A 19,809-nucleotide genomic window follows, 5' to 3' on the forward strand; every position below is an offset into this window, starting at 1 on the left:
CGCAGGAAACAAATACATTTTAAGGGATTACAGTACTTAGGACAACGATTTAAAGGGAGCGGCGCAATTGTTTGTTGTTTTTTTTTGTCTTTTTCATCAATTCTTTTAAGTTGGCTTTTCACCTTTGTACATAAAATGCTTGTTTTTGCTCTTCACCGTTTCTTGTTTTGCTCATTTTTGGCAATCAGCCTTCAAGTTTTATGAATAAGAAATGTGGTTTGTTGTTTTTATTATTTGAATGTTTAGTTCTAATGCCATTTCATTTCACATTGGTTTGTCCTCTTGGACTTGAGTGAGTTTCAATTATTTTTCAGTTGATGGAAATTTGTGTTGGTTTTTTTTAATTGGTCCGTGAGCAAGCCCTCATTATAAGAGTCTCAAGATACACTTTTCCACCCCCTGAAAGATTTGAGACAAGTTGCAGTTTGCCAGGGATCAGTCCCAGACCCCTGGGGGAAGAGCAGCCACCTCACGTTGCTCAATGCTTCATACTTTCCGGCAACAAAAAAAAAAACACACTTGTGCCAAAGCATTATTAATGTGGTCCTGCTTCTAGACTAGCTTTTTTTTGCACAGGCCCAGATGGACCTTCCCTTACCAAACTAAAACCATATTTTGAAAAACCTTAAAATTGATATTGGTAGAATTGTGAAGCACACAAAGAGTAACAAATAGGAAAACTCATCCAATTTAGGTATAATAAATGTATTGTTCAAGTCCTTGGATCTTTAGTGATTAAATTTCAATAAGTTCCAACAGAGATAGGAGAAGTAATGACCATAGGAAACTGCATCTTATAATTGATGATTTATTCACGGTGAATAAATTAAATAATTTTATTTGATCAATATAAATACTTTTAACTCATTTATTAAAGAATCTCTGTCATCTCAGTTGTCCTTTGTTTTACGAGCAGGTGGTTGATCACTTAATTGTTGATTTAAGATGTTGTCAATTTGTCTGTGAAAGGGATAATTACAATATATTAGACATTTCAAATTTCGATACATTTTTTAAACTATTAATAGTAGCTGTTTTTCTTCAAATTACTGTAAAAAGCTGATAAACCCTTTAACCCCTAAGGGTGACTTGCTTCTAATTTCTTCTTACAATATCACCCCAGAATCACACATGAAGGTCATGAGAATAAAGGAAATGATCACAGACTAAAGAAGCTCTTGATTGTTAGACAAATTCTCCTTGGCAGCACCTTAAGAATTTTATAGAGAACAGTGTGGAGAATATACCTATTAATATTAGGGTGTAAAGTGTCAAATACATTTGGCACTGTCATTATTAGGAACAGTTACCTAAGCTGGTCTCTATACTTTCTCTGTCTCTGACGTAAGATCTTCAACACTTCATCATCGGGGAATTCATTATCATCTGAGTTGCTGTCAGGATTGGAGTTTTCCTCTGGAGATAAAGTATGAAACAAACCCAAATAGATCTTGCTAATGCAATGCAGTAACAAAAAAAAAAGGCAGAATTAATATATGGAAAAATGTTTTTTCCTCACCAGTATCCTTGTGGTGTTGTTCATGGTACTCTCTTTGCTGTAAGCTGTCATCACTTATTGTCAAACTGCTTGTGGAAGATTGTGGAGTGGCAAAGAGTCTCTGTGAGACAACCTTAAATAATGAAAAAAAAAAACAGGGATTAAATGTTAAAATTGTTTTTTTTTTTCATTTTTTCAGACTAGTGCAGTGGTTGCATAGTTGCATTCCTCAACTTAAAAGGGTTGACATTCTGACTTTTTTGGTAATAGAGAATGTTGTGGGAGTGTGGAAGCTGTTTGCATGGGAGCAAGGTAATGTTGATAGATTGCTAATGAATGGACTAAATAATATTTAAATAGAGGCCACTGTACACTGTTAAACACTTTTCACCTTATGTTTATAATATTAAGAGGAACCAACGTCTAGGTAGTCAGATTTCATAAGATCATCTAACACCTTGAGTTAGTTTATGACCCTGTACCCAAAATCCACCTGAAGCCTTGCTTATACCATCATCCCCTCAAACCCCACCCCCCTGTGCCATTTTCTGTTCTTCCTCAAATGGTCTTCTCCAGGGTTTCAGTATCAAGGAATTGAATGACTTTTAGGGTATTTTATAAATATAATTTAATGTAAATGGGTCATTGTAGAGAGTTTTAAAGCAGACTTTTAAGCATTAGCCCTTTGTTAGAGTAATTGTAAGTAGTTAACTTGTAGACTTGTAGTGTATTTGCTAATCACCTCTCCAATAACACCTGTCAACACATCGGTGGCTGTAGTCTCCCTTGAGACTTCCCTTTTTGGTTTCTGTTTTTGATGTGCTCTTCTTTTCTGCCCATCTTGTTCAACATGGTGTGACTCAATTTGACTCTTCTGTTTGTCCTCAGTTGTATCTTTTCCCCTTAACTGATGCTTCTTGTGAGATTCTCTTACTGTTTTTCTACTTGGTTTGTTAACTCTGTCAAGATCTCTTTCTGGTAAGGCAAGTTCTTCCTTCATTAACTCCACTACTGGGTAACTCAGTGGGAGTTTCACTGTTGGATCAGACCTTCCTTTTTCAATTAGAGCCTTTTGATGAGGACATGGCAAGATATCACATGAAAGATGCACATGAGATGGTACTTCTGCTTGTTCAAATTGCATCTGTTCCTGGACCAGCTTGGACTGCCCTTGCCCCAAAATTTCTTGTCTTGTGATTTGTTCAGAAGAAGGCACACTTGTTCTTGGTCCAGACCCATGAGCATCATTTTCAGTCTCAGTTATAGGCTGTGAACCCTGTGCAGCACCAGCACTCACCACAGGTGCTCCAGGTAGAAGCATGGTGCTGGGATGAGGTGGTATTAATCTAGCAGACCTCCCTTCTTGATCAGCCAAAAGTGTCAAAGGTGTTTCAAGCCTTGTTTGCATCCTGGTTGAAGGAAGATCAGATACTTCTAATCCTGATTGTGGATCTAGAAAATCCCTCTCAGATGGACACAGAGCTGAAGTGGGTTTGGGTATTCTTGCCTTACCAAACAAACCCAGAGACTCCTCTGGTCTAGCACCAATAAATCTAGGTTGAGAGGGTTCTAACAAAAAAGTACTTCTTGCAGGCCCCCGTTTTGTCACATGTTCTTGAGCTCTTTCTATTTTTCTTGCCAGTCTCCATTGATATAAGATATCTTCCTCTGGAGGAGGAGCAGAATGAGGCTGATGTTGAGTCAAGTTGTCTGTGAGTTGTATTGGGGCTGGTTTCGAGGGAGCTTGGAATGGTGCTTCTTTAGGGGGTTTCTTCTTGGGAGCCTCCTGATGGGCCCTTCTTGATGGAATGGGAAGATCAGTTGAAGATGTTTCCAGTGTGCTTTCACTGTAATGTAAAAACATTATCTTTGAATGCAGTGTAATCATGATATGATATTTTAGTGTGTTAAGTCCTACACGGGATCTACATGTACATTTCGCTATTTAGACTCTTGAAGGAATTATATTTCATAGTATTTCTGGTTCAAATTTGTTCTAAGAAATATCAACTTAAGTCATTTTCAATCACTTTCCACAACGTTCCAGGCTTGGAAATAATACTTTGAAATTCCACTGGTCTTTTCTGTTTTCCCATGATCTGTTCAAGATCTTTTAAGTCCGAAACATGATGCACTCCTGTTATATGTATTTCATCAATCAACATCACATTCAGTAGGTAAATAACCTTTTCTCTAGCAGCACTTTGGCTCTCTGTTGTAGTTCTGCTGTCTGAAGGTCAAGTCCATCAAACGATGACTTGGTTGAAGGTGACAAAGTACTTCTGGTTTTCTGCAGAGCATGACAAATAATGGTAATAGGACTGAGTGGAGTTCAATTTGGTCTGTAATCATACAAGTGATAAGCAAAATTGGACAACTGCAAAGCAGGAGCCTGATTTGTCTATCACAAGTATGATTCCAAACAGAATTAGACTCCACTCAGTCCTGTTACCAATTAATCATAACCATTACAATTTCCAAAAAAAAAATAAATGTAGAAAAAATACCTCTAGTGGAGACAATGTCTAAAATTAAAAATTCCTCGATTTTGGAAATTCCCTAGAAGTTGGTCAGCAGACCTGAGAGCTCGCTTAGCAATAATGTGAATTGTTTTTAATCTTCTGTTTTGATCCTAAGTTGCCTTTTAACATTACTGATTTGTGGAGCTGTGACAGATTTTGTTGCCTTGGTGAGTTGTAAAAAAGTATGAGGCCAAGTTTTCAGTGAAAGACGTTGGATTGGTGACCTGTGTTCTGTGGTCATCTAACAAACTGTAATATGTTCATCACTTATTTTTTAGGGTCTTATGTTGAAGTGAGTTGAACTTTTCCATTTTGTTTTATTTAAGAAATGCTCTTTCTTCTTTGTGGTAAAGGGTATTATGGATTTGGTTTTGTGCACTTTTTTCTTCTTTCACTGGCAGATAAAATGTTGTTCGAGTAACCATCTCATGCATTTTGTCTGACAAACAGCCACTTTGAAAAATGTTGAGATGAAGAACTGTAACTTGATCTTTCTGTACATGAAATAGGCTCTTAGTTTTAATAGAGAAATGCACATTTAAAGCATTAAAATTGCTGGAAGCATTTTCACTCACTGACACTGGAGATGTTGGAGATGAACTAGCCCTCCTGGCAGTAGTTCTTTTCTGTTTTGGAGAGAGACTCTGAGGTAGGAAAGGCAGGTTTCTCTCCTTTGGAGTTCCATCTTTGGGTGTGGAGCTACTTGGAGGAGAAGGAGACAGCCACCAGAATTCTCCTCCTTCACCACTGTCCAAATACATCCTATCTCGCTCCTGACGGCTTGATGGTGGATTATTACGGAATCGGTGTATATACCTGTTAAAAATGAGATGGATTAGCAGTTGATTAAAATTATAGATTCATCCTAGTAGGATAATTGCAAACCAAAACGAAACCCTCTTTGTTAGTGTTCAAGCTTCAAATGTCAGTAACCCACCAAGAAATGTTACCTGGCTAAAGTGGAGTTGGGAAGAAGCTGCCTTGTAAAGCCTGTTCCTCCTTCACTGGAGGGGGTCTTTGTTTCTGTGGTTTCAGTGTCTACTTCAGGGGTTGATACCATTGCTCGCTCTGTACTTGGCCAGGACTCATCAAATTTGGATGAAGATGAATGGTCCATCACTGTAGTTCCATTTTCTCTTGTTGGTATTTCGTGTATCCTCATCTGATTTGTCTTACGAAGGAATTTTTCATCCTCAGGGTTTTTGATAAAGTGTTCCATTTTATTATCTGGGCTAAGACAAAGCTGAAACAAATGAAACATATAAACAGATTACCTAATGCAAAATTGTAGATATGTAGAGGGGAAACTACAGCTATATACTGTGTACTACTACTGTTACCAATGGGTCACATAAGCAAAAGTAGAAAATCAGGGTGTGAAGTGAACTGATTTCTGCTTAACATGATTCTGTAAAACAGTATTTAATACCAAAGTAAGCAACAATGATAAAGAATTGAAAGGAATTCAATGCTTGTTTCTTGTAATTGAATTGGCTAGTTTTGTGTAAGTTATTTCAGTAACAATAGTTGGACAGTAATATATAAACAATGCACTATTACCAAACAATGTTGTTTCCACAACTACATTCAGAATTGAAATTTGCTGGAAATGTATTTCCTTTTGTCAGTTGTAAGAAATATTTTAATGCAATGTACAATTTGTTTTCAATGAATTTCATTCTACTTGATATGGGTACATTCATCTGGCTTGTGTATACATAACCATTGCTTATAAATATATATATATATATATATCTATTGTAGATATAACCATTGCTTTCCTTATTATAATTCCAGTGATTATAATTTTAAAAATCACATTGCAGTGGAAAAAAAAAATAATAGAGACAAAATTTCCTCTTTAATCTTTTTTGCAGAACTGTATGTCTGCAAGCTTCAGGATATGGAAGGGAGTACTGTTCATGTCGCATGTAACGGCAGCTTACAAGATTGTGTTTTACAGGTAATAATATATTTGAGTAATGGATCAATAATTAAAAAAAGTCATTTTAGAATGCAGTACACGCAAGCACTGATATAATTACAGTATATTCAGTAACAAGGTAATTATATTATGCATGAATTCTCTTGATCAATTTGACTAATTATCGATCATCGAATTTTTTTTTACCCAATAACTTCTCAAGTCAAGTTGTTCAGTTTTGTCGTGAATACCGTAGATTTATTTCTCTTAAAAAACGCCTTTCAAACTGAATAGCCGAATACTCCGAATTTCAAAAGATATCGCCAGCATTTGCTACGTTTTACCTTTCTTTCGTCCTCGGATAGCTCTCGTTGTTTTGATGGATGATAAAATGTTTTCGGTAATGGATCAACTTGGAATGGATCTCCTCTGTTTTGAACAGAACGGGAATTACAAACCACACAATCTTAAGGAAATAAATCAATTATCTCTATAATTGGGGCAGATTCAAGTCGATTGACCACACTAGATCGCGATCAACGAGATTGTTCTTCATAGACACGCACATTGAACTCGCACAGCGATTGTATTTCTAATTTTAAATCTTGATCACGCACAACCACATAGTACGCTCTGAAGAAGCCTAACTGAGCCTCGTCTGAAAATTTATGAGGTACCGTTCAATGATTACTAATCTCCGTTGACAAACTGTAAACTACTTTTAGAGTAATCGAAGGCAGAAAAAAATGTATACTTACGATTTCCTTACATCCATTTCCATTAACTGATTCTACAGTAAAACTTTCCGAAAACTTACGTATACGACTAGATTTGCGACTCGGAAACACGTTGTAAGGACAACTGAAAACTTTTCCCATACTTTGCCGCCATCTTTTGAATGTCTCATCTCCAGTCCCTCGCTAACTATATCTATAACAACGAGGCGTACAACTGGAAAGGTTGTCACGTGGCGTTGTGTGAATCATTGCGTGACCGCGTTCATGAACAGAGCATTTTGTGTTTTACTTTCCATTGTCTGTGAAGCACAGGAAAGTCATAAGAAGAGAGTTAACCTTTTTTTTCAGAGATGTATAAATCGCCCTTGTTTTACAGTCGCACAAGAAATCTGGCAGGTCTCTACAGCTCGGTTTTTTTTAACTCTGACTTGTTTACATACATGTCAATCAGATTGCTAAAAATAGCGCAAATTAAAAGCCAATTGTCTAGACTTGTTTCTAGAGCAGTTTTGCCAAAGCGCCCTAGTAAATGTTTTTTTTATGAAACAGTTATTTTTAAATCCTCTTAAAGACCAACAATTCTTTCTCTATGGCAAAGGTCAGGAACATGTCCAAACTTGCTTGGGTATGATATAATTATCCGTATATTCCACCAGAGAAGATAATGATTATATACCTTGTTGACGTTTATTAAGTCTCAATTATTTTTTATTTCATAGTAAAATTTTAATCTTGTTTTTTAACTTCTTGGAGTTCATTGACGTGATAAAAAATAATTTCAATGATCGAGAAACAGTGATCAAATTAACGTGACCCCGCGGAACAGACGTTACTTCCATGCATTATTTGCACACGTACTGTACTGTACGTAAATACGCTTCACTCTTCTTAACTTCTATTTTTCCAAGAAAAGCAAATGCGTACGTCTAAATTACTGTCATAGTCAAGTTTTCAAGCACTTGTGCAAAACAGTTTTGTTTATATATTTCCGGTTCAAATCCATTTGAAGAGTCATCATAAACATCGAAATTTTTTCAATGACTTTTTTCCTATTCAAGCAAAGATTTATGAATCACTTCACGGGAAAGTCGAATTAATTGTGCCTTCTTATATCTTATGTTTCTTGATTTTTCTGAGTTCATGTAACTACTATATTAGCGGAAGCCGTCGATTTTCGTGACTTTTCCCACGAACTGCATGATCTTCGGTTTCGAATCGAAATTTTTTCCCCTCCATGAAATTTACTTCGATAAGCAGCTCTCAACACGATGAGGGGAGCAAAAATTTAACAGTGAGAGTGAAAGTAAACCGACGAATATCGTGCGGTGTCTGTGGGAAAGCGTGGGAGTTGATGAAGTTGCTGATTAGACGTTTAATGTGCAGCTGGCAGCTATTTCGTTATAGATTTTGCATTCTTTACTTTCCAACTTCACCTCGACAGACAGACGGACAGGCACACACATACACACAGAAATAATCCACGTGATGTTTATATTTTTGCCTTTTATGGCGTATTTGAAGAGGGGTAAAAACGTGTCTGAACTTGCCCGAACAGTATTTATAATAACTAGTCGAAAATACCAGCTGATGACGTAGTAACCTTTTTCGCGCGTTTGCATAAATTCTTGCGACATGAAAAATCTTTGAACCCCAGAAAGAACTTAACCAGGCATGACAGGAGGAAAATTCTAAAGTTCAGTACTGTGTTCACTTTCACCGCATGCGTCGTTTTCTTCGATGAATCCCGAAGAGAGCAAAGCAAAGAAGTGCCTCTTTGGGCGACCAGATCACAAAGAACTGGATGAATATTTGAAGAAGGAATTAAAGAAAGATGTACAAGAGAAGAACGAAAAATGGAATTTCGATTTCGAGAAAGGGGTACCGAAGGAGGGAGGAACATTTCAATGGGAAAAAGTTGGGTCGGTTGAAACCGAGAGAGACGATTCTAAAGTTGGAGAGAGCAGCGCTGCGGAAAAAGAGGAAGTTAAGGAAGTTGCGAAGAATTCAGCCGATAAATACTCACAGCTTCCTCAAACTCCGCCGAAAAATGGCAGATGATACTTCGTTGTTTATGTTTCTGCTTGTGGACGGCGCGGATATCAAACGGGATTGTACGGAGCCCGTGCTTTGCTAACAGGAAGCAACTTTGTCAGAGTTGGTACAACATGACCTTGTGAGTCCAAGGATTGATTCGACCGGAAATAAGCGGAAAAACACAACCAATTTTTGTCTTTTCCCCAAAGAATAACGCTGCAGAGTACTTGTGAGTGTCTATCAGGTGTCTCCGATGAATTTTATTTTATTTTTAGCGTAATTTTCTTCTTCCTGCGTTCTGAATTGCAGAAAGAGTTACCGATTGCTCGCCATTCGAGGTCTTGAGTAAAACAATCACTAATGTCATTGACACGTTTCACTTTCCCTCTTAAGCTTTAAACTCTTAAGCAGGTGCGGTCGAGGAGAGTTGGATTTGCATATCGTTTAGAGACATAGAAGCAGGTAGTCATTTGATGGCTTAAATACTCCAATGAATTCGGATAAAAAGAGATAAGTCGTACATCTTTACGCGTATATTGTTGTAATTTTAATCTACGAGGGCTCAGTTTTGTATTTACTTAATTTATATGAGTTAAATATTTGAACGTAAAACTGAATCATAGCTGATCAAGCGAGCGCCTCCGAAAGAGGTAAGCGTCTTTGTTCATCTTTCACTGCATAACGTTTCATTTTCTTTTCCTTTTATGGCTTGATGTTCGATTTTCGTGATTGTTTATCAGAAATGTTACCAGCGGAAATGCCTGTAAAAATGTTTTGAAACATAATTTATTCGTAAACCCCTAAACGGAATTTTACCGCCCCAAAAATATTTGTTCAACTGTACTATGCAATTGGCTCGTAAATGAACTTTAGATGTAGATATTAGGCAATTGCTTAGTGAATGTTATATAATTAACCATTTCGATTTTCCTCTTGACTGGTCGGAATATTGTCACGCTTCATCACTGTCACGCTCTCCCGCGGGCACGCTTCCGATCATGAGTTTTTTCTAAACAAGGTGACTCAGTACAATAGATTTTCGAAAACCTTCAGACTTCTTCAATATTTCTTCATTTTTTTCCTAATTTTTAAGAACAGTAGGCCAGCATATCAAAATAAAAGAATCGTTTTCCTTTTAGTTTTGAATAAAACTTTGAATGTGGACGAAACTGATTTTTCCATTTAGAAAATTTCATTCCTTCTCTGTTTTACTTAACTTAGTAACTGCGGTAGAAAGTAACCAAACAGCGAAGCTTTGATAATTTTCAAAGTAATATTTTATAGTGGTGTGTAAAAGATTTGTTCAATATTAGTCATTTTCAGCTGGCATACCAAACTTCATACTTGCGAAAGTCTCTGTCGTTCGCGTGGCACTGTTTCCGGTTCGCTTTGACGCTTTCAGAGAGGTAAAAATTCTCGCGCCTCGGAAATTTCTTTGCGAGTAACTTGCGTTGCGTTCAGAGCCAGCCTAAACATTAGTTTGATAGCATTAAAAATGAAATTTTTATTGTAATCTTCTGGATAGATCTAGCAATTGCTGTGTCTTTGGAAACCGTCAGTCCAACAAAATACTTTTACGTTGAAGTGTTTGTTTTTGATAAACAACTTACATTTCGCCACTGTCCAGTGACGTTGTTTTCCTTTTGATATCAATCATTTTTAGAACAATTGATAAGAGAATACAGACACTTACTGCTATTTGTCATTTTGTACAAGTTGTTCAAGGGTTTTGAGCTTCAAATTATGTCTCATAACTACCAATTTTTATCATTTTAAGACAAAATTCTGAACTTAGCGCATGACTAGTTAGACAATCTAGTTCTCTGTGGTTGCGTTACGCAATCGATAACTTTAAATACGGTGTAAAGGCAATCAAATAATATTGACTCCACAAATTGTGTGAATTGATGTCGTTCACACCCAATTTCTGCCTGACAAAAACCCGTGCTAGCTTGCATCATGTCAAATCGTGTCAACCGTCCACTTTTCATCGAGTATTTTTCTCAGCAACATCTTCTGAAATCTCACGGAATTGCTTATGCAAACAGATGCTCAATCTTAACCAATTTTCGGAATTACAAATCAATAATAAAGACAAAGATTTTTTAACTCGCGCTACTTCGAATTAGACCAGATGTGTTGCTTGAAAGCAGATATCATATTGCAAACGACGCTTTATTTTCCATTGGCGCCCATCTTAAACGGACGAGTTTTTATTGTCTTCAAACAGCAATCTCACTAGTAATTACCCTAAAGTGTTACCATTCTTTTCAACCCCATCAAAAACATCCGTGTTTTTCGATTATAGCTTCGAAAAGTCAATTTCCTAGTTGCTTTTTTGACGGCGTCAACTGTAAACAAAACCTTAGAACAAAGACTGCTTTGTACAGAAGCTGTCATATCTGTCACTTTAAATAGATAGAACTGTGACGTTACAAGTTTTAATTGGCTGGGAGTAAATCTCAGGCTAATCTGTTCGCGTGGCCTCTTACGGCGTGGCGGGATTCTAGTAAAGGGACGCTTACAAATTTTATATTTTTTCGTCCCTGCAATTAATATAAACAATTTGTGCCACAGAATTATTTAATACTTCGTGTTTGTGGAATTTGGAAAAATCCAGCATTCTTGATTTGGTTGTAATCGCAATAGAAATTGTGCCTCTGGCGGAAAAGTATTGATGCTCGAGGGGAGATAGAAAATACTACCGTTGAGCAAGATTTTGACAGAGCGACGCCATCGCTACGCAACATCTACTACGCTTATTTTCTCGTTTGGATTGCAAGTTAAGGAAGTTTGGTGAATGGAATCACATCTTACGAAGGTTTACCTACCTGTCGAGTCGAGCAAAGCGTAGAATTACTGTTTGTGCTCGAAGAGAATTGCTACAAGCCAACTTGTATTGCACCCGATTTTGGAATACTAATCCTCTACTATGACTAGCGTCAGTCGTGACGCGGGTAGAGGACGCGTCAAAGACGTCAAGAGAAACCTCTTTGGAACAGTTGATCATAAGCAAATTCGAGACGATTTAGCCAGAGAGTTAAAGTACATGTCAGAAGAAAAGAAATGCCAGTGGAATTTTGATTTTGAGAATTGTCAACCGCTTTCAGGTAGATTCAAGTGGCAGCGAGTTGGAAAGAGACTACAAACCCGTAAATCGCCAACCGAAGGGATTTCTACGTGTGACACGGAATCTTCCGAAAATTTCTGTCGCCAAAACATTGTCGATCCTACCCACTCTGCCGCAAGGTATAATCTAAGAACTAGAGGCAGAGAAGGGGAAAGCATTCCAAGGAGTGGTTTCGTACCGATCGACCCTTCGCGGAAACGTTTACGAGAGTTTGGCGATGCGCCGGCTGGAAATAGAAACAAAAAAGTCGCAGGTGAATTTTAAATTGTTGTTTGTGTCATTATTAATACTTAAAGTTACACAGACGGTCAATCAGATTTCAAGCGAAGTTGTTAAGAGATTATTTTTCTCTCCTTCTAGGTAATTGCGTGAAACAGAGAAATTCTAGAGAAAGAAGAGCCAAAACTTCGGTAATAAAGCGACCTTACGAGGCCAAGAGAGCTCGACGTTAATAGAACCGTAATAAAATGTTTGTCTGAAATTTTGCAACCGTAAAGTTGGGTCGCAAGTTATCTGCGTCGAGATTAAAAATCTTCTCTCGTGGGTTATTGCATACGATGTAAATTTACATCCAGCAAACCGAATTCCGTGAGATTATTATCCTTCAGACAAATCAATGTTTGAGTTTGTACAAAGAAAAATTCCCGCTTTTTATAGTGAGAGAGTAACGTGTAACGGCAAGACGTACTGTATATTCTACAGAAAATCAAGTTTTATTTTCTCTTTTAATGCTCTCGTGCACAGCTTCTTTCGCGGAGCGGATGTCATCGATTCAGTTTAGTTTTGGCCAAAATATTTTGTTAGCGTCGCTTTCCATGGTTGAAAGAGCACAAAGTACCAGACGACGCGGTCCACCACTGGAAAATCAAATAATCGATTAAAAAGCTTACTCTGTAAATAACAGAACTGAAATTAGAGTTTACTTAAGATTATAACAGTAAACTTTAATCAATGTACCTTTTTGATAGTCTAGCTTTTAAGTTGTAAAAGAAAAGCCGATATTTTTGTTGTCATGCGAGTGATCTGGTGATCTAGGGCCACTTTCGCGGCAAAATTTCAGAGATATGACAGATGTTGTAAGGTATTGTGAAAAAAAGAAAAGATTTCAGCAGCATGTTATTAGCAGCAATTTAAAAGTATGTTCGATTCGATTTCTAAAGAAAATGTTACAGATGTTGTGCCCACCTTCTCTTTTTTTCAACAGGCTATTAATTGATTTAACGTCTGTGTCTAGTCATCTATCGATTCTTCTTTGTAACGATCGGGTACGTTTGACAATTAATTGACAGCCATAGTAACAGGATTACAATCTGTTATCGAACCAGCAATCAAACCTCTCTGGGAAATGGAACAATCCGTTTAATTATAAACAACAGTGATAATTGACCGTCAAAAGCTAAGGTAAAGTGATGAATTATAACGATTTTGTGTTTTGATGATACTGTGCATTTTGACACAATATCCAATAGATTATTAGATATAAATATTTATAACTAGATAGTTGAATAGCTGAAGTAAATCTCAAAATATCATTGAAAGCAGAGAAGACCTTTTGAATTGATTAATTCCAATGAAAGACTTCAGTAATGGTGATTTTTCTACACGTTTCTGTAGGGTGTCTAATTTCATTTGACGGCATTCTTGAATTTGGCGTATGTGCCCACTTAGAAGGGCACACAACATTAACTTCAGTTTCACGCTGAGACATGCGTCCCCCTTGCGGAAAACAAAATGAAGTTTTCTTTGTTTTTCGTTGCGTGAAACAATCGGTTTACCTTTCAAGTCTCAGGCCAGACCGTTGAAAAGGCTTAAATTTAATCAGTTGAGGAGAAACAAACAGGGTACACAGTTTTTTACACAGGAAAATGCGGGGGGAAAGTGTTTTTTCTTGTAAAGAGTTATCTTTTTCCTCGTTGATGCAAGTTTAGGCTGCCTGTTAGAGCACGAACACCTGGAGCCAACTTGGAAATGCTTTCCTCCATATGCCATGGGTTTTCTGTGAGAAAGTTATTTTAGAAGTTGGGTAGATCTCATGTTTCACCAAATGAATGATTCACGTAACCCAGCTGGTTTCTTTTAGCTCAAAATAGAAGGGAGAAATCGAGATTACTTTGTATCCAGTCTGCGCATCCAATGTAGCAATGCGCGACATTGTGACGAGATCATCTCAACGTGGACCCCAACTCACGCGCGATAGCTCTCTGTAGGAGATGGTGTCGGCTCAAGGTGAATCGAGGAAGTTCTCGGTAACAGGACGTTGAGGCGAAACCGCTGACTTTCCCTCAGTCCTTTCTTTGCTCATCAAGCTAGGAATAAGAGTGGAAAACGATTTGTCCATGTTTCAATGTGACTAAGGCGTCTGCCACGCACTTGCATTATAGATGACAAACGCAGCCCGAACGTGACGCGCGTAACTCGCCACGAGAGCCTCAACAGCTACTCAAAACGATCGTAACGGGATTGACCACAGCAACTCGCTGCAACGGTCGACAAGTGTCTACTGTTGCAAACAGATCATGTTTCATCACTTACAGATTTAATGAGAATCATGATCTTATTTTCGCCTGCAGCGCGATGTGATGTGTTGATTTGTGATATTGGGTTGTCCACCGTTTGATCAAAAGAATTTTGATTGAATAGATTAATACCATACTCCCTTAGAGTGGGTAGGCGTTGTAATTATATTTTAGGCGTATCGCTAGCATCTTTTTTTTTCGTTCGTAATCTGCGACGAGCTGGCGCAGGCATCACTTACCATCGGCGCCGTCAATGCATTAGACGCCATGACAGCTACATCTCGCGTTGATCTGCGTTTTTGTATGTTTAGATGCGATGGTAAAGGAGACCTTGATTCGGAGGTCTTGCTGCAGTTATATTTAGCTTCTGCCTGGACGCTGTACTGCTGTTGAAGGACTTTTGTCACCTTACCATTACAATCCATAGTCAGTGTAATAGACTCAATATTAAACAGGGTTTTGTTGGTGTAAAGACTTTTGATCCAATACTCAAGGCGAATTTCATTTTAAACGTCAAGATCTTATCGCCTTGTCACTGCACTTCACAATTAATATCGTCAAATGATTTTATGTTCTCCGTTGTTCTCTCTTTTCTTTTGATCAGGGCCTCTAACCGCGAGGAACTTCCGTTTCTTAAATTGGCGTTTCGAAAAAATGCCTTCGCGAATGAGAAGGTCATGGCACTTTAAAAGTCATTTCAGTCGCTTCTAGTCAGATCCCTAACAGCTGTATAATCTCCTATTTAACGAAAATGTCAGGAAACCAATTAAACCATGGCCCCAGGCTAGTCTACGGTAAGTGGGGCTATACTATACAATATTTATAGACTTCAACCACATCCTGTGGAGCGTGGAGCTGTAGTTCTTATACACGTGTACGGATCGAAACATATCTTTCTGAGCGCGTGGCGCGCGCATGTTGACTGCCATGAATCGTACACTTGAAATACTTCTTTTTGGTTCCCTTTTTGCTAAAGTGCTCACTGCAGACAAGGCAGAAAACGAAGAGATACGCCCCTCATACCATTGAGTCTTCCTCAGTCCCCTTTTACGACTTCCTATCGCACGTCAAATTCATCCCTCCTAACCAGGCCTAGCGAAGGACTGGTAATCTCGTATGCGCATATCATTTATAGAACGTTATCAGGAACTTTCAGCAAACCAAGACGGTGATGACATAACTACAACAAGTCGAACAAAAGAATTTGAAATGAAGTGGAACAATAGCTTGCACATGCGTTTTTAACCTTTGGACGCTTCTCGGCCGGTCTCTGCAAAACATCCCCCGGATCTTATCAACTTGTGGGCAGTCTGAGATCGAGTTCACCGGGAGCAAATTATTCAGTCAAGTTTCTTGTCGGAACTAAACGTTAACTTCAACGGTTGTAGAGAAGATGGGGTCTGGTGCTGATAGAGAAGGTAAACATTTAGAGCCATTTACGAAATTCTAAAGAAAAATATAAGTGACTTTTTAAAGCGAAGTTTTCTTCGTTTCGCTTCGATTACGTGACTGCAGAATGGTTCCAAGCTGACGTAGTCAGACACGGTTTCCGAGACTGGTGCTAAATTCTCTTCGGCTTTTCAAATCTATTATTTTGAAGATCTCCCAAGTGATATAAATTTGTTTCTCGAGATTTGGCATAATTTGACTTTCCTTTACAAAATACAATGGATCGATCGGGGTGGGGTACTATGAGATGCGCAGGCGCAGAACACGCGCGAGGTTCGTTCTGCGGGCACGCAAACTGTGAACTTGCGTTTGTTGCGTCATAAAGGATGCATTTGGTCTACTACTGATAGGGCTCTGCTCTTCGATGCTTCACCTTCTTAATGTGGTTTCATGATGAAAGTGGTGCTTTTCGTTTTATGGCTATTGTATGGTTTGTCTCCAGGTGAGAGGAAAAAACCTTGATTAGACAATTTCGCATCTTTCTGGTTTACAGTGCGCTTTTCGATTGAGTGTTGCAAAACCAAAGTCAAATTAGCACAATTTTCAATTGGGTGTCAAAACAACGACCAAAGTTAACACTACGACCAATCAGAGCAAAGGAAAAGATTACAACAAATTGGCGAGAAATAAGTAAAGTAAAAACAGGTTAACTGCCTGAAGCGCGGGAAAACGCGATTGACCAAGTCGCGGCTGGTTACAGTTTTGAATCTGATTTGTTGAGAAAGTGGTGCACGATTTCTGGACCAATCAGACTGCGAAGTAAGGTAAAATCGCAAGGTCCAATCAGAACATAGGGGAATATTACAGAGAGCCAATGAGAACTCAAAATAAAAACAAGCGAACCCAATAGTACGAGTGGCAAAGTGCTGATGGTTTCAATTTTTCATCTGATTATTCGAGAGAGATGTCACAAGAGTTTTGAACAAATTGCAAGGTGTGGTGCGAAACCGATAAACTTCCTGATTATTTTTCTCCTTTACCGTTTACTATTTTTAACAGCAGTTTAATTTTATTCTAAGGATACGTGCCTTGTTACACTAGCAACGTTTTCACGCCTTTTGTAAGGATGTTCCCTGATAATTTTGCTTCATTCTGATAGGCTTGTCGTTGACGAAAAATTGTGGCTAATTTTTAATAATTCTTTTTACCTTTCAGTCTCGCTATTGTTTGAGAAGGCTGCTCGAATCGACAAAGGCAGATCAGATAAAATTAAAGCGATTCAACTGGGTCAAGAAGCCACGTTGAAATGTTTCTACGACGGCCATCCACCGCCTAAGGTGATTTGGACGAAGGGAAAAAAGAAGCTAGGGGGTAAATGCGCTTTTTGTGTACAGAAAGTGGAGAACTCACCCAGGCTGAGTACGTTACGCGTGACACCCTTTCGTGACAGCGATTTTGGAGAGTACCGATGCAAAGCGAGAAACAAACTGGGATTTCAACAAATCAAAATAAAACTAAGAGAGGATAAATCAAAAAGTGAGTACTTTGCAACAACTGAATTAATTGTTTGGAACCCTCGAGCTTGTTTCCATCTTTAGAGCGCATTTACCAGAAAGCAAAGTTACAAGTACGGCTAACAAGAACAACAAAAAATATGAGAAGTAGCCAATTAGAAGTCAAATGAAAATCAAACACCGTGTCTCAAATGTGGCAAAAGGCGAGTGACTAAGTCGCGATTTGTATTTAATTTTACATGGGATTTGTTGAAAGGGTAGCGAAAATTTTTGGGGCCATTACATAGCGAAGTAAAGCTTTCCAAAATTACTTTCGATATTCACGTGAAAACTACTCAAACTCTCTTCTCTTAGACATCACCCAGTGCCAAAGAGACCGATTGTTGGCTGGTGATCCCCGACTGAGACTAGAATTCTTGCCTAAATGCAATGATGATGGATCGTATCACATGATCCAATGTTCTGTCCACTTGAAAAAATGTTGGTGTGTCGACCAATCAGGACACAAGATCGCAGACGCTTTTAACAATCACGATGGAAAGCACTGTAAGGAACCAAAAGGTAAACTCTTCTGTCTCGTCCCATCCTTCGATCCTTTCTTCTCCACTTTCCTTGAGTCTTTTTACTTCTTTTCGAGTAACTGTTACGTTGCCACATTCAGGGGTCTTGTTACTCGTCCCTCTGTCTACAGTCTCCAAGAGTATACCTGACTTTTAGTGACACAAGTTATCCCCTTATGAATATCAATATTTATCATGTGAAATTTTTTTATTTCCCGAAAGTTCATTATTTTTATTTTACTGAATATCGTCCCGCAACGTAGAGCGTTTTCAATTGGGACAACCAGAGATGAGAAATATTTTCACGTCTCCCAAATAAGAAACTAGTCTCTTCATTTGGTTGGGCTTCCGCGGCTGGTTACCCCTACCCGTGATATACTCCAGATTGGAAAGGGAATGGTGATAGTAAGGTGTCTTACCTAGAACAAAACGTAATTACTCGGCTTCGGTCCGGCGCGTTAGCTATTAGATCAGCGTGTTTCCTGCATACTTAACACCATCTTCATTTTTTTTCCATCCTCAGACGTGCTAATTTTCTTTATTATTCCCCGTTTAATTCACAGACAAACTGGTCTTATCAGTAATAATCCTGTCCATAGCCGTTGCATTGTTTCTGCTTATTGCTGACGTCATATGTCTCGTGACGAAAAACAAGGGAGTCCTGAAAAAATGTATACGTTTCAGGAACAAACACAAAAAATATGGCAAATGTAAGTAAACTGTAAATTTCTTTTTCCTAGTTTTTTTTCCATTTACACATTTCTATGCTCGTTATCTTTTCCTTTAAAATTTTACGAGGGAAATTGGCGCGCGCCCTGCGAAAATTGATCCACTACCGCATGCCCGACGTTTAACCGCTGTGTTTCCGAGAACTCTCAATTTCCATAGTCAGTTGGCACGTCCAAGCTAACTCAACAAATACACCTCTTCCCTAGATGTAGTCTAAATAAACTCGTAAGTAAACATTTCTACTTGTGCTGGTTGAGTTGATGAGGGTCAAGAGAATATTCTCCTGTGAGGGTAGAATCAGATTAGGAAACGATATCTATTTGGAGAAGTGGTTTCTCAAGCCCCAGGAGAAATATCTTTAAGGAAAGTGAAAAACGAAACAAAAATAATTCTTGTCAAAACACCATATGGTGAAAGCCGAACAGGATTCTTGATTCCCATAACAAGGTTCTTAGCTTGACAAGACAGCTAAATGTCTCTCACCTTCCCCACCCCAACTGGTAAAATCCCTATATACATGTCACGTTTTGACGTGCTCTGATTGGTTTTAGTACGTGACGTAGTGTTGGAAGTCGGTAGACATTCATGGGATGGAAATTTAAAATTTGGTTCTTTACTTGCAGTGAAATTAAAAGAAGAAACGAAGCCCGCAGAGATTCAAGAATCTGCCGAGGAAGATCCATAACTGAGGGAAATATTGCCATCTTCACATTTCTAACACACTCTTCGAGCTTTCAATATCAAGTAATGAAGAGGAATTTGCTCTTTGTGCTGAAACATCCATTAAATACGTTCTTTTCTTTGGTAATTCAAGCTTCATACTTTCGGATGACTCTTTAATTTTCACACAATGAACTCTATCGTATCACAAATTTAAACAAAGTTACTCAGAAAGTGAACCACCTCTAAGAGCATTTGCGGTGAGTGAGGATCATAGAAATCCATATGAATCTGTAGTGCTTCTGTTATCTACCTGGAAAATGTATAGTTTTATTTTTGGAGGAGATATTTGTTTCATATTGTAATAAATAATTGAGATTATTTAAAAACTGTTTTGTGATTGAAATACTACTATAAACTCATTTTGCTAATATTGCCGACGGTTTACTTCAAATAAGGACATTTTTTGTTAAACTTACAAAAATCAACACTTATCGACCAAAAATGCAACACACCGCAGTACCCAACGCGAATGTTTAGTTAGAAATTAGTATTTTTCTCAGGACTGTCGACGTTCGAGAAGGCGCGTCGTCAGA

At 38.2% G+C, this 19,809-nt stretch overlaps 3 protein-coding genes across 6 annotated transcripts; 2 read left to right on the top strand and 1 right to left on the bottom strand.

Moving 5' to 3' along the window:
* Window positions 1-795: 795 nt before the first annotated feature.
* On the bottom strand, window positions 796-6,963 carry LOC113675371 (uncharacterized). Of its 3 annotated transcripts, none has more exons than XM_027191942.2 (9): window positions 6,703-6,863; window positions 6,289-6,373; window positions 4,971-5,263; window positions 4,596-4,836; window positions 3,685-3,788; window positions 2,241-3,345; window positions 1,520-1,631; window positions 1,311-1,416; window positions 796-960 (listed from the first exon to the last, which is right to left on the bottom strand). In XM_027191942.2, exons 1-9 carry the CDS (start codon window positions 6,723-6,725, stop codon window positions 891-893), a joined length of 2,139 nt encoding a protein of 712 aa, XP_027047743.2. In that variant the 5' UTR covers window positions 6,726-6,863; the 3' UTR covers window positions 796-890. The 3 variants fall into 3 exon arrangements, with proteins under 3 accessions (XP_027047743.2, XP_089065356.1, XP_089065355.1); XM_089209230.1 differs by having other exon boundaries at window positions 4,971-5,252; window positions 6,703-6,855; XM_089209229.1 differs by lacking the exon at window positions 6,289-6,373 and having other exon boundaries at window positions 6,703-6,963.
* Window positions 6,964-8,266: 1,303 nt separating this feature from the next.
* LOC113675374 (uncharacterized) lies at window positions 8,267-13,385 on the top strand. Its single transcript, XM_089210858.1, has 3 exons — window positions 8,267-8,737; window positions 11,640-12,098; window positions 12,206-13,385. The coding sequence occupies exons 1-3, from the start codon at window positions 8,419-8,421 to the stop codon at window positions 12,295-12,297; spliced, it is 870 nt and encodes a 289-aa protein (XP_089066984.1). The 5' UTR covers window positions 8,267-8,418; the 3' UTR covers window positions 12,298-13,385.
* A 2,227-nt stretch (window positions 13,386-15,612) lies between these two features.
* LOC113675373 (uncharacterized) lies at window positions 15,613-19,602 on the top strand. 2 transcript variants are annotated; one of them, XM_027191945.2, is made up of 5 exons: window positions 15,613-15,779; window positions 16,966-17,286; window positions 17,619-17,825; window positions 18,388-18,534; window positions 19,177-19,602. In XM_027191945.2, exons 1-5 carry the CDS (start codon window positions 15,755-15,757, stop codon window positions 19,236-19,238), a joined length of 762 nt encoding a protein of 253 aa, XP_027047746.2. In that variant the 5' UTR covers window positions 15,613-15,754; the 3' UTR covers window positions 19,239-19,602. The 2 variants fall into 2 exon arrangements, with proteins under 2 accessions (XP_027047746.2, XP_089065359.1); XM_089209233.1 differs by lacking the exon at window positions 15,613-15,779 and adding an exon at window positions 16,057-16,252.
* The last annotated feature ends 207 nt before the right edge of the window (window positions 19,603-19,809 follow it).

Source organism: Pocillopora damicornis, chromosome 6 (assembly GCF_964200805.1).
Source record: "Pocillopora damicornis chromosome 6, jaPocDami1.2, whole genome shotgun sequence".
Lineage (NCBI taxonomy): Eukaryota > Metazoa > Cnidaria > Anthozoa > Scleractinia > Pocilloporidae > Pocillopora > Pocillopora damicornis.